General features: G+C 57.9%; 4 protein-coding genes across 4 annotated transcripts; 1 reads left to right on the plus strand and 3 right to left on the minus strand.

Moving 5' to 3' along the window:
- Window positions 1-1,609: 1,609 nt before the first annotated feature.
- On the minus strand, window positions 1,610-2,330 carry J3D65DRAFT_628927 (uncharacterized protein). Its single transcript, XM_066800684.1, has one exon. The coding sequence runs from the start codon at window positions 2,286-2,288 to the stop codon at window positions 2,031-2,033; it is 258 nt and encodes an 85-aa protein (XP_066653493.1). The 5' UTR covers window positions 2,289-2,330; the 3' UTR covers window positions 1,610-2,030.
- A 934-nt stretch (window positions 2,331-3,264) lies between these two features.
- On the minus strand, window positions 3,265-5,486 carry J3D65DRAFT_628928 (uncharacterized protein). Its single transcript, XM_066800685.1, has 2 exons — window positions 4,467-5,486; window positions 3,265-4,391 (listed from the first exon to the last, which is right to left on the minus strand). The coding sequence occupies exons 1-2, from the start codon at window positions 5,349-5,351 to the stop codon at window positions 3,543-3,545; spliced, it is 1,734 nt and encodes a 577-aa protein (XP_066653494.1). The 5' UTR covers window positions 5,352-5,486; the 3' UTR covers window positions 3,265-3,542.
- Window positions 5,487-5,603: 117 nt separating this feature from the next.
- On the minus strand, window positions 5,604-9,439 carry J3D65DRAFT_628930 (karyopherin Kap123). The gene is made up of 4 exons (XM_066800686.1): window positions 9,321-9,439; window positions 6,956-9,269; window positions 6,043-6,782; window positions 5,604-5,993 (listed from the first exon to the last, which is right to left on the minus strand). The coding sequence occupies exons 1-4, from the start codon at window positions 9,364-9,366 to the stop codon at window positions 5,848-5,850; spliced, it is 3,246 nt and encodes a 1,081-aa protein (XP_066653495.1). The 5' UTR covers window positions 9,367-9,439; the 3' UTR covers window positions 5,604-5,847.
- A 1,176-nt stretch (window positions 9,440-10,615) lies between these two features.
- Window positions 10,616-13,407, plus strand: J3D65DRAFT_628938 (ser/Thr protein phosphatase family protein). The gene is made up of 4 exons (XM_066800687.1): window positions 10,616-10,800; window positions 10,876-11,035; window positions 11,097-11,208; window positions 11,262-13,407. The coding sequence occupies exons 1-4, from the start codon at window positions 10,792-10,794 to the stop codon at window positions 13,036-13,038; spliced, it is 2,058 nt and encodes a 685-aa protein (XP_066653496.1). The 5' UTR covers window positions 10,616-10,791; the 3' UTR covers window positions 13,039-13,407.
- Window positions 13,408-13,442: the final 35 nt, after the last annotated feature.

The raw sequence follows: 13,442 nt of genomic DNA on the forward strand, positions 1-13,442 counted from the left end.
CAAAGACAAGCAATGACCACAACAACAACAACGGAAGCAGCGGGAATTACCAGCAACGCAGACTCCTCAGCCGGAGCAAAAATGCCGTGCAAACGGCTTCAACTCCGAAGGCGATGGCAGACGCCGACATCAACTCGCGCCACCGTCTTCCGCGATCACCACGCCGTCGCGGACTGAGCGAGTGGCCAGGAAAACAGCAGGCAGGCAGGCGATCAGGTAGGTGTTGAGGAAGCGGTGAGCAACACACAGTACAGCTGCGGTCGAATTTGACTTTACGAGGGCGCGCCGACGGTCCGATCAACTGACCGGACCTTGGCTTTTCTCCCAAGCCAGCAGCGGTAGTCTGGTTAAGCACCGAGCACCGCCGCAGGTGGCAGCCAGCCTTACCGTAAACCAAGCATCAAGACCTGGATGCAGACACACCGCCCGCCCGCCCCCCGCGCCGCCCATGAATCGTGGTGGCTAGCTGAAGCCAGAGAGAGAGAGGGCTGAAGGGCTGAAAAGGGAAAAAAAAAACAGAGTCAGTGTTGTTGACCCAACCCGCCCGCCTGCGCGCCGGACCGGATGGCGGGCGGTCGATCGATGACGGCACTGCCGCTGCTTTGCCTTCTCTCCCTTCCTCGCTCGCTGCATGGTCGCCATCTAGGTCACCAAGCATCGCTATACGAGAAAGATTAAGCTTGTCCATGCTAACCGTCTTGTCCAGAGCAGCCCGTCCACGGCGCCGGCGCCGGGCGGCGGGCGCGAGTCGTTGAGGTGAGTGAGGCCTTGGCCGTTGCTGCGGCGTGTGGACGGGATGGGCAGCTTTCGTTGTGCTGCTGCGAGGTGATTGACGATGATTTCTTCCTGTTGTCACTATCGCAACCACCCGTCGCCGCTGCGGCCGGCCACGGCAGTATGAACCTAGGCATGTCTTCCTGTACTGTACGCAAAGTATGCATCAACGCATCAGCAGCCGTCGCGATTTGCGCAACTGAACCTTTCCAGCGCCGTCTCATTCGTCCATTTCCAAAATTTCCTCCGTCTATCCCGCCATTTCTTCGTCTCGTCTTGCGCCCAGGTCTCAGTGCATTGGACTGCCGTTGAACTGACCAACGGGGATGCGAAACACGCAACGAGCTCCGAAACTCTGTCTCTGAAGTGAGCAGCAGCAGAACGCAGCGCCTCTTCTCGTCATCCATCCATCCATCCATCCACACGCACGTATGTACAGAGAGAGGATCATGTGTGCCTACCCAACCAGCGGCCATACGGCTGTCCATCCATCCGGCTGTGCATGCATGCATCCATTGGCGCTTTGTTCGACCATTCGTTCAACATGCAACACCAAAAAGCTAAGCTCGAACCCCCTCCCTCCTTCCCTCTCACTCACTTCTCTCGGCGCGCACGCCTACAGTGCCTACCCAGTTGTGTACTTACCCCCTATCCGTTCAAGCCCTGCGTTGTCCCTACCACCAACACCGCCATCATGCATATCTCCCTGCTTTCCGGCTCCGCAGATCAAAACCATCCAACCAACCACCACCCCCTGCTTGATCGCCATGATCCCTCGCTCGCTCCCGCTGCTTTTTACCTTCTTTCTACGTGCGTGCGTGCGTGCGTGCGTGCCCTCCCTCCACCAGCCACCGCCCCAGCCAAACAGCCAACCAGCCCTATCCACCCACGCACCCGTCTACCCGTCTCCCTTCCTTCCTTCCTTGTCTATCCCATCCCTTCTCATACGAGCGCCACGTTACCCAGCCAGAACTGCACAAGCCAGGAAATCCAAAATCCAAAATCCAAGAAACCAAGGAATGATGAGCCAGGATAGGGGTACGGCAGGGAGAACAATGACAGGGGCAGGGCTGGCAGCAGCAGCAGCGAACAAGGTATTGATGCGCAGTAAGTAAACAAGGTTAGCGGTTATCCAACGGCCGCGGCGATCACTATGATGATGATGCAACGGCTTGACGGACGCCTCCTCGCTCGATTGGCTTTTGGCCGGTCGGTCAGTCGGTCAGTCGGTTGGTCTCTGCTCGGTTGGTTACTGATCAGGTAGATGAACTGGCGTTGGCGTTTTGCCGCGGGTGTGGGTGCGGATGCGTAGAGCGATGATGCTGGCGGGCAGAGAGATGCTGCGGAGGTAATGAGAAGGAAGCGCCCTTTGTGGATGTGCAGCCTTGTCCGTCAGGAGACAAGGCTGTAAGGCTGCATCCAACATCTGAAAGAGAGCCAGAAGAGATATAAGACAGATCATACGAGAACAAAAACCAACATGCGGAGAAAATAAACACTGATACCGCGTGCATACCACGCTGGACAGCCCACAACAGCGTTTACATCACAGAGGGTGACGAAAGGAATCAGACTCCAGACTCTCACAGTCCATCTGCGGCTATGAACGACAACTCCTAAGCGCAACTATACATCAGCGGTACACGAATGCCTCTTAAGCGCAGGCGTAGCAGTGAATGAGTGGTCCTTAAGGGTAATTATAGAAGCGAATGACCGCCCCCGAGACGCACTCGTATTTCCAGGAGGTCTAGTATCTTTCGACACTCACTGTGATATGGAGAGCACCGAGGGTGTCTGTCTGTCTGTCTGGATGCTACAACACGACGTGAAAACAAGGGACGGCAAGCAAAGGCAAAGTCTCGAGGACTCTGCCCCTTTGAGACGGACGGCAGCATTCAATTATTTGATTCCCCTGTCCCCCTCCATTTAACCACCTCGTCCGCAGAGACCCGTCATCAGTCGCCGCCGCGGCGTGGAGAAGTGGCTAGGTACAGCTCACGACACGAGTTCGCCTTCAGCAGTTGTAGACATCACGAAACAGGGAGAGAGGGAACAGTCAAGGACGACACTCCGGCTGGCCAGATAGAGGGTGCAACCGGGATGTAAAACGCAGCTAACTCAGCCTACGAAGACGTTGATCCCCCTCCCCTTCTCGCTTTCCAAGGTACTCATGATGCCAGAGCCTTTGGCTAGACAACCTACACACAGCATGGAAAGGACTCGGGAATGAATGCTTTGCTTTGCTTTCCTTCGTTGTTGCGGACTATCAGAGTAGCCAAACGCTCAAGCAACGCAGTCAGCCAAGTGCTAAGACGACTTGACTTACCAACTCAACCCGTTCAAAGAAGCAGTTCCGCCGCCGTCCACGTCGAATAATGTGACACGCTGCGCTGGAAAAAGACAGGGTCTGGAGGCCCAAGAGACAGACGGTAGTGATACAGGGAACCGAGACAGACAACAGCGACCTTAGAGGGGGGGGGGGGGGGGGGGCAAAGAGACCGCCACCAGCTCGGCTGAACCAAACCAACGCAAACCAAACCAACCAACCCCTAGCGGCAGATGGACAAACGTAGCCAAGAATAAGCGACAAACAATCAGCCGCGACTAATCCCTTTCCCCTTTCTTTTGCCCTCCTCTTCTCGCCTGCCCTGCGCTCCTGTCATGGCTTGCTCTTTTGTCCAAAGACTGGTTTTCTCGCGCTGCGCCATGCTATGCGTGCTTTCCGCCCCTTCTCTCGACATCGAATAATGCGTCATCCACCGTCAAAGCTACTCCTCCCCGTCAACCTGATCCGCCCAGCTCGTGCCCTTGAGCGCCGAGATGCCGAAGCTCTCCAAGCGCGCCGGCGGCTCCGGGCGCTTCTCCTCCGTCTTCTCCTGCGCCGCCGCTGCAGTCTTGTCGCCCGCGTTGTTCAGCGCCGTGGTATCAACTTCTTTCTGTGCGGTTGAAAGATCGGCGGCGGCAGGAGTGCCATTGGTAGCCTCCTTTGAGGCCTTGGGGAAAGATAGCTGTGGCGCTGCCGCCGTGTTTTCCGTCTTAGACGACGGCGCAGCGGTAGTGCTCGCCAGGGGCAAGTCGGGGAAGTCGGCGGCCGTGGGGATGGACTGAGGCGCGGTTGTCGATGCTGCCGGTGCGTGATTGCCGCCGCCAGAAGCGCGTCGGCCTCCTCCACGGCGGCCACCGCGTCCTCCTCTCCCGCCATTGGGTTGCGACGCATGGGGTTTGTCGTGGCTGTCTGCAGGCGCAGGTCGATGGTCGACTTCTGCTTCGCTGCCCGGCGCGCCGCGGCTCCCCACGACGCCGCCATGTGCTCCTCTCCGCGCGCCTCTGGCGCCTCTCTCCGTCCCGCCGAATCCCTCTTCCTTGTCCACGTCCCACTCGCGGCCGCTCACCGCGTTGAGCTTTCTCATCCTATTGCGCTCGCGCTCGCCCATCATGACTTGCCGGTTTTGGCGCTCGGCTTTGGCGCGCTGGGCGGCTTTGGCGGCTGCTTCTGCCTCGCGCTTTTGGTACTGCGCGAGGTCGGCTTCGGCGCGCGCGTGGGCTGCCGTCAGGGACTCGTTTTTTAGCTTGATGGCCGTCATGCGGGCTGCGAGTTGTTCTTCGGTGAGGCGCTCCTGTGCCAGAAGTTAGTATGCCTGGACGGATGTTGGGATTGTAAAGAGAATTGAAAGTCCTGCAAAGGTGCTCACCTTCTTGATGCCTCCCGTTGCGCTTCGATCACCCCTCACCGCGCCCTCTTTCCTGACAGCTTTACCAGCAGCATCCTTCTTTTCTCCGTCTTGCCCCTCTGCCGCGACTTGCTCTCCCTCGACCTCTGCGCTTCCACTACCTTGTACATCCTCCTTTTCCTTATTCTCAGCGCCATTGGCCGGTGAACTCGGTGCATACCGCGACCCAGCCAGCCCGCCGAGCCCGCCCTGCGCTCCCCCTCGCGCGCCACCCCTCGCACCTCTGTGATTCCCACGGCCCCGTCCACGGAATCCGCCGTCTCGCGCGCCGCGTGCGCCCGCACTTGGTCCCGTGGGCGGCGGCCGTGGCACCGCGTCGACGGGGCCAGAGGAATGGTGGGTGGGCGCGCCACCACCAAGGACAGTCGGCGACGCAGCGGCAACGGCGACATCGGGCGAACTGGCCACGTCGTCGTCGACGGGGACGGGCGTCAGGTCGACTTCGACGACGGGCTCGGCGACGGGCGTGAAGTCGTCGTCAAAGAGGTCGTCATCCTCGCGCGTCTGCGCGAACTCGTCGGCCATGGGGTCGAGGTCGAGGCTGTAGACGGTGGGCGCGTCGGGGGCCGCGGCCGGCGCTGCGGCAAAGCTGCTGCTCAACGACGCGTCTGTTGCGTCTGGGGCGACACCGATTGCAGAGGTGGACGAGGGCGCGGGTTGCGGGGTCGGTTGCTCGAGGGTGTCATTCTCGGGCGCGGCGGATCCGTCACGCGCTGCGGAGCGGTCGTCGGTAGTCTCTGCGGGTTGCTCGGTGGGTGGTGGTGATGTTTGTTGGTGTTGCGGTTGCGCGGCATCGGGCTTCGCCGAGTCTGCTGCTGGCGGGGTGGCCCAACGCGACGCAAGCATTGTCGTAAGGGTGTATTGAAGGCTGGCAAAGATAAATTCTGGTAATAGTTGCACGGGGCGATGCGACAGGAATGGATGGCTTGTGGTGAAAGGTGAGGGCGAGAATGCTTTAAACTTTGGTCTGGAGTCTGCAAGGATGACCGTGTGGCCAACAACCCTGCTAGGAACGGTACGGTACGTAGTTCCCAACTCGAGTCCAACGCACTACACCAACAATGCGTCTACATCACGCGAGCATTCGCTTCAAATCAGCTGCGAAAAATCCAAATGCTTAAACTACATGTATCTACGGAGACGGTTTACTGATCGTGCAAAAAGCCACCCTGTGTCGTAACTCTAACTCTAGAAAAACCCCTTCTGTCCGACTCGCGCCGTGGTATCCCAACTTTTCGGTCGATCATTATGCTCTCATTCTGCTCGTCTTCCTAGCGCAGCGATTGTGGTATCAAAACGAAACAAGCCAAATTCAATCATCATTGGTACGACAGCACCATTTTTAGTGGCCCTGCAGCTTCTGGACCAGCGAAACAAGTGCGCTACGAGTTTCGTCATCCAGTTGCTCTTGAGGGGGGCCCAGCACCTTCTCAAAGACTTGCATCAGCTGGGGCGTCAGCTGCTGGATGGTGGGCTCCTGGTGCTCGTCTGTGGAAAGGTCAGCTTTGGCCATTACGGGAGACTGGACTAGACTTACAGAGCGTGACCAGCATGCGGTAAACGGGAGGGTTCTCGTCAAAGTCCTCTCTGAGAGGAAGCAACTCTACGAGACGAGGAAGAACCTGGCCGAGAGGGACGCGGCTAGGGTGCCTGACAATCATGCGGCTGATGCAGCCAGCTGCATTGTCGAGCATGCGAGCCTGCTGCTGGTCGTGGAGCATGGGCTCGAGCTTGCTGAAGATGGTGTTGTAGTTCTCGACAACGAGCTGCTCATTGTTCGACTTCTCGCAGAGCAAGCCAGCAGCGTAGGCAGCGTTGGACCTGGTCTCGGGGTCTTCGTCCGACAGACGGTGGACGATCAGCTTCATGAGAGTGGGAGTGAACTCGGTGACGGCCCCCTTCATGTTGCCAATGCAGTCTGCGATGGAGCCGACAGCGTTGCTACGCTCAAAAGATTCTTGTCCACTGGCGTACTTCATGACGGGCTTCTCGAAAATCTTCCAAAGCTCCGCAAAGTCCTCTCCCAAGGCAGCCGACAAACAAGTCACGCAGTCAAGTGCGACCTCAATGACAAGCCAGTCGTACTCGGACGATTCGTCGAGGATTTCCTCGATCTCATCGCCGAGATCCTGCTGACACGCGTGACGCTTGGTCAAGATGGAGATGAGGTGCTGGGTGAGCTGAGGAATGACGTTTCCGTTTTGGTTGACCAGAATGGCCGGGCCAGTGAGCTTGAGAGTAGCACCCAAGTCACGGAGAACGTCGGTCACGGTAGCCCTGTTGAACGTCAGCTTTGATCGAGCCGCGCGCGAAAATAGAATTTGGGTAGGGGTGTGATCAGAAACAGAATCGCTTTCACGTCAACCGCAACTTGTGCGTCAGAGTGAGCTGGGTAATAACGAATAGTTATCATCCTTTCAGGGGGTTAGAAAGAAAATGTGCGGGCTTACCGGTCCATCTCGTCCTCGAGAATCTCGAGAGTGGCAGTCATGGCGGCTTGACCAAGCTTGACAAGCTCTTCGGTGGGCTGGGTCTTGAGAGGAATTCCAGGCTGCCACTTGGCCATGCCGCGGCCCTCTGCCATGCCCCAGAGAGTAGCGTAGGAGCGCCAGAGCGTGCCAATGGCAGACTTGCGAACACCCTCGTAGGCGTGGTGAACCATCTTCAAAACAATGTCAATCGTCTGCTCAAGGAAGGGCAAGAACTTTTCGCGGGTAGACGAAATGACATCGCCAACAACCTCGACGGCAATCTCCTTTTCCATGGCAACAGCGGTGACTGCGTTGAGATCATCCCAGTCGTCGTCATCCTCATCGTCTTCGTCAACGACCTCGTCGTCATCGTCTTCGCCGGCGCTCGCAACCTTGACCTTTTGGCCGGCAATCGTGACTTCCTGGCCGATGAGGTCCTTTGCGTCCTCGCCAAGAGAGACGTCGAGGTCGGTCTCATCCTGCTCGAGGCACTTGATGAGGCCTTGAACGACACCGTTGAGGTACGGCTCAAACTCTTCCTCGTAGACCTTGGCCATTGTGCTCCAGAGAATGTAGCTCGTCTCACGCAGGCGGGGGTGGTCAAGGTTGAGGGCCTCTTCCGAAGCCGCCATAAGGTCGTTGACGTAGTCCTTGAAGGGCTGGGGGCCAACTGCGCCGGCAATCTTGCCTATCGAGTCGCAGGCGACGCCACGTAGTTCCAGCTCATCCTGACTGTCCTTGAGCTGAACAAAAGGTCCAAGAGTCTGCATGGTGGAGACGAAGAAGGGAAGGAAAGCTCCACCGGCAGCCGCGGCAACAGAGCCGGCAGCGCCAATAGAAGCAATCTGGGTCTTGTAGTCTTCGTGGTTGAAGAGCTGGTTGAATCTGGGCACGAGCTCAGTGACGTACTTGGCCGCGTCTTCCTCCTCGAGGCCTTCAATCAACGAATCAATGGCGTTGCAGCTGCCTCTAACGATTTCAAGAGCGCGGTCCTTTTCAGGGCCTTGGGTCGCGGCCTGAGCAGCCATGTCAAGGTTCTTGACAAGAGCAGGGAAAAGGTTGGCGTGCTCCTTGGCCATCTCCTCAGCCAGGTCGTCGGCCAATCTGGCAACGCCGTTGAGCGCGGCAGCGCGGACCTTGACCTCAGGGTCCTCCAGGAGACGAAGCGCCAGGGGAAGGATTTCGCCGAGCTGAGTAGCGATAAAATCGGGAGCGCCCTCGACGCACATGCCGAGAGACAGAATACCGGCGCGCCTGAAGTCGGGGTTGCTGTTGTTGACGTAGCTTCCCATGGCGTGAAGAAGAGGCACAATGACTTGGTTGGGAGGCAGGCTCTGGGAGAGGACATCGAGCAAGCCCAGAGCAGAGCGAGCAGGAGTAACCTCCTCGTCCTCGCTGGAGAGGTCGCCGAGTTCAGTCACAATGTGAAGCGCGGTGATGGTAAGCTTCTCGCCGAGCTTCTTGCCCTGAACCTTGAGCTTGCGGAAGCGGACACACTGCATGAGGAATGCAAGGGCCTGGGAGCGAATGTCGTCATCGTAGTTGGTGTTGGCGCCAACCTGGTTCATAAAGTTGACCAGGTCCTCAAAGTGCTTGTTAAGCAGAGCCGATTCGCAGCCGAGCAGGGTTTGGAAGACTTCAAAGGCCTGCATGGACTGGTCCTCGGCGCCGGCATCGATGGTGGCCTGTAGCACTGCGACCATGTGGGGGAGAATCTCCTCAAAGAGTTTCAGAGAGTGCTCATCCTCTTCAGGATCCAACAGCATGGCCACGCGGCTGAGAGCAAGCATGGTGTTGACGCGAACCTCCAAACTCTCCTGGTCCTGGATGGTCTTGCTGAGCAGGGTGAAGAGCTCGGCAAAGTTTTCCGAAAACATGTCACCCATGGTCTCGACCAAGGTGTAAATCATGAAGACGGCAACTTCGCGGTGGCGCACGAATTGGCTTGCCGCAGCCTGCTGCAATGTCTGAGGCAGATCGGTCCATTGTCCATCCTCGAGGTCGATCTTGGCCATGGCGGCAATGACGCGGGCAGAAGAGTGGCGGACGAGCGTGTTCTCCTCGTTCATGGTGGACTCGAGCAGGCCATTGCGGATTTGAGGCTTCTGGTCGGCGGGGAACGGAGCCCAGTGCTTTCCGACGAGCTTCCTCGCCTCGACAGCAGCGAGCTGGCGCAGTCCCTGGGAAGACTCGGTGGAGACGAGGATCTGCAGCAGAAGAGTAAGGGACTCGGGGGACTTGTAGTAGTCCTTGTTGAGGGCAGCGGTCGCGGCCTTGACGCGCTCCGTGTCGGCTTTTGAACAGGTCAGTAAGGTTGCAGGTACTCGGGCGGCAGCAGACTTACGCTGCATCAAGCTCTCGAGGAGCTGGACGAACTGCTGGTGGTCCATGTTTGCGGCAATTGACCAGACCAGACAGCAGAAAGAAAAAGGGTATCAAAAAATGAAGAGAGGGTGTTGGAGGCCGCGAGCAAAAATAAGATGGACGCTGTGGGGGAGCGCTACCATACTTTTTTCGAGGCGGTGGCCGCGGGCAGAAAACTGGCAGGGATCAGCGCGCAAGCCACGTGAAGGCCTGGCTTTGCATTGCTGAGTCGCGGCTCGAGAGGGAGGGAGACCATTTCAATGTTTCACATAGGATGGCAGTGCTTTGAGACTTTGGAATTGGACCACACGGTGCTGCTCTCTTGGAAGAGTGGACACATTAGGATGTGTGGATTGACATTGAAGAGCCAGCCTCTTCTTTGGCTGCTATCTTCTGATGTTCAGTGAGCAACATCCCTTGCGTCTTCCTTCACTATTGCTGAATGTTAGGACAGTTCAACTAAGATACTGGTCCAAGTCCCTTGACTATCACGAGATCAAGTCGGAATTCAAGTTCTGACACTACAGATGGGCATGTCGAGAGAATGCTCAAGACCCAACACCTGTCTTCACTGTCCACACTGTCAATCTGCTTCCATTGTCCGAGGAGTTACATGTGGGATTTATACGTCAATTAATTGCCCCTCCCGCTTCCACAAACCGCCACGCGAATATAAGAGATGCGGAGGGCTTGGGGTATCGGCAGTTGTATAAGCTTAAAGCTAGCACGGAATTTGGGTTTGACGCAGCAATCGAAAATTTGTGCGATCCGTTGCAGTGCTCGTCGAGGGGCGGCTTCGAAGGATCAGTGAAAGCAGTCAGGTTGGCCCCAACGTCGGAAACGATGACGCCCGTATAGGTTGTGATATCAAACAAAGCCCCATTTCTGAGTTCTGTTTAGCCAGGTTCACACTCGGGCGAGCACTGGCAATGAAAAGCGAGGATGCCATGACGATGAATCGGACGAGGATGGGAGCGCTGTCGGTTCGTATGGGACGGCGCGTAGTCCAACGGGCGGGTGGACCGGGAGACGCGCCCTAGGTTGAGCTTCAGTGGCCAGACGACATGCTGCAGAACAAAACCGACGTGTGGAGACCAGGGACATGTCGGTCGTGGTGGCGATGTCGTCGGATGGGATGGACCTGAGGTGGTGGCTTGACGTGTGCTGAATCGCCAACCCGACAGGCGCGGCGCCCAAAAGGGTTTAGGCTGGGTCGCTCTTTCCGCCAGTACAGCAAACCAACGTCCAGGTCCCCTCCAAACATCTCTGCTGCAGCTCACGTCGTCGTGCCATATCTCGGGTCCATCTTCCTACCTCTTCTTCTACTGTCCACGCCCGCAGACTCGTCGTCATCATCTTGCTATCCCCGTTCCTCAGCCTCCGGACGCGTTCCACGACCAGCTTCACCCCCGACACCTCACCCATCCTCCGCCTTGCAGTGCTTCGCCCTCATGGCCACGGTACGTGCCTCTGCCTTGGACGCGCCCCAGTCCTCCTCCCACCCGCCGCCCCCGCTGACAATCCTGCCCCTGCAGCAAGCTCCAAACCAACCGCGCGCATACAATGCCGCATTCCTTCCCAATGGTGGCCCAGCCGCCAGCGGTCCTGTACCCGGCGCCGCTCCACTTCTCCCCAACAACGGACGCGTGATACAAACGCAGAGCTCGAGGGTCCTTTGCATCGCTGATGTGCGCGGTAAGCTGGTCCTTGGGGTGCTCCCAATCGCGCGGCAAAAAAATTGCTGACGGCGTCACAGGAAACCTCAGGTCTTTGAATGATCTGGCGGAGCAGGCCAGAGCAGATGCTATAATCCACACGGGTGACTTTGGCTTTTACGACGAGCGTTCGCTTGATCGCATTGCCGAAAAGTTTGTTGCCCTAAAATTCATGGCAGAAGCTTCTGGCTGACCTTATTCTGCAGGACTCTCCGTCACGTTGCCCAGTACTCTCCGCTGCTGTCATCGGCTGTCAAGAACTCCATCGCACAAACACCTACCTCGGCGCAGTCCTCTCTACGTGAACGCTACGTTCGTGAAGGTCTCAAACTGTCCGAACTTCCCGACTTCCTCAACGGCACTTATAGCTTGAAGGTCCCGGTCTACACGGTATGGGGCGCGTGCGAAGACGTCCAGGTCCTTGAGAAGCTGCGCTCGGGCGAGTACAAGATCAACAACCTACACATCATCGATGAGGCACACTCACGCCTCGTGGAGGCTGGCGGCATCAAGCTTCGTCTGTTGGGTCTGGGCGGCGCCGTCGTCATGCACAAGCTCTTCGACAATGGTGAGGGCAGGACCACCATTGCTGGTGGGCAAGGAACAATGTGGACTACCCTTCTTCAGATGGGTGAGCTCGTCGACACTGCAAACCGAGTATACGACCCAACCGAGACACGCATCTTCGTCACCCACGCTTCTCCCGCGCGCGAAGGTCTGCTGAACCAGCTGTCGGTCACGCTCAAGGCCGACTTTTCGATTTCGGCTGGTCTTCACTTCCGCTACGGAAGCTCTTACAACGAGTTCAGCGTCAACCCGACTCTCGATCACTACCGCGGCAAGCTGGCGGCGTCCCGTGCTTCATTCAACGACGTGTGGGAGACTGTCAAGGGTGAGGTCGAGCCTGCCGTCGCCGAGAATCCAAGCCAGCAGCAACTTCTGAAGCTCGCCTTGGACGTTGTCGAGAAGATGCCCACCATTGCCAATGGAGGCAACCCATTCGGTGGTCACGTCGGCCCCGCGACGGGCCAAATCGATGAGAGCGCCTTCAAGAACATGTGGAACTTCAATCTGGCTGACGCAGCCTATGGCTGGCTTGTCCTCGACATTGATCAGGGGAGAATTGGCACGGAAATGCGTGCTCAGGGCTTCAACTTTGCTCACCGCGGTGGCAAAGCCAATCCCGCTCAGCCGCAGTCTGCAGCCATCGCTCCTCAACCTGGTGCGCCTACGCAGCCCGCACAGGCTCCTGTGTCCCAGTCCGCCCAACAAGCGCGCCCAGCTCCCACTGGCCCCAACGTCAGTCAACAGACGAAACCGGGTACGCAGCCTGCTCGCTCGCCTGCGCCTGTTACCCCGAATGTCCCCATCAAGCCTGCGACGCCCAAGCCCGCAGCGACTCCCAGCAACGCAAACACTCCCTCCACCCAAGTGGCTGAGAAGCAGGCTCCGACGGATTCCAAGCAAAACGGCACGGCCGCCACCGAGAAACCTGCCGAGTCCAGCACGCAAAAACCCGAACCTACCCCCCGGCCGCCGATCCACGGTCTATTCATCACAAACGCGGGTACTGAAGAGGACGCCAAGAACCTTCTCGCTGAGGAGGACAGGTCCAAGATTACGCGCTTCGACAAGGCCAAGGGCCCAAGCGGCGGGCTCACTGCTCACTTTGACCCGTCAGAGGACCTGCAAGCCATTCTGAACCGCATGGACCCCGAATACACAAGCGCAAAGCCTAACAAGCCTTTTGCGCGCATCTTCAGACGCCCGAACCAAAGCACCTGGGCTCCCAAGGGCGGTGTTCAGGGCAGTGGCTACCGCAGCGGCGGTGCCAGCGACAGCGAAGGCGGCCGTGGCCGTGGAGGCTTCCGGGGAGGCCGCGGTGGTCGAGGAGGTGAAAGGGGTCGCGGTCGCGGCCGTGGCTTCAACAGAGACGGACCGAGTGGCTCTCCTGCCGCGGCTCCTGCTGGTGGCGACTCTTAGAGTGGCCGTTGGTGAGTCGAGAGCTTCCTTTATGGGTGCTCCTGTTTGGCTTTGATTCGGTCCCCTGTGGGCAGCTAGGGTGGCGCTTGCATGGGGTTTCAGTGCGAGTCTTTGATCTGTTCAAGGTGATGGGCGCAAGGAAGCTAGGATAGGACTTTTCACTCCCAGCTGGTCCATAGAGTAGCTCTTCTTCGTGGCTTTTTTTTCATGCGCCGGGACAGCTGGCAATTTCTTCGCAGAACTGGAAGGTTATGAGCGTACAATGGTGGTTACGGTTGACGGAAAAGAATATTCCCCCCCTGTACTGTAGTTGAAGAAATGGAGGTAGTGGCTAGGTAGTGTGGAAAATATGATTTTGGTGATCTGGATATTGAGGAGCCGGAGCGGGAGTGACATCATGAACA

This window comes from Phyllosticta citribraziliensis (genome assembly GCF_038025025.1).
Source record: "Phyllosticta citribraziliensis strain CPC 17464 chromosome Unknown J3D65scaffold_8, whole genome shotgun sequence".
Classification (NCBI taxonomy): domain Eukaryota; kingdom Fungi; phylum Ascomycota; class Dothideomycetes; order Botryosphaeriales; family Phyllostictaceae; genus Phyllosticta; species Phyllosticta citribraziliensis.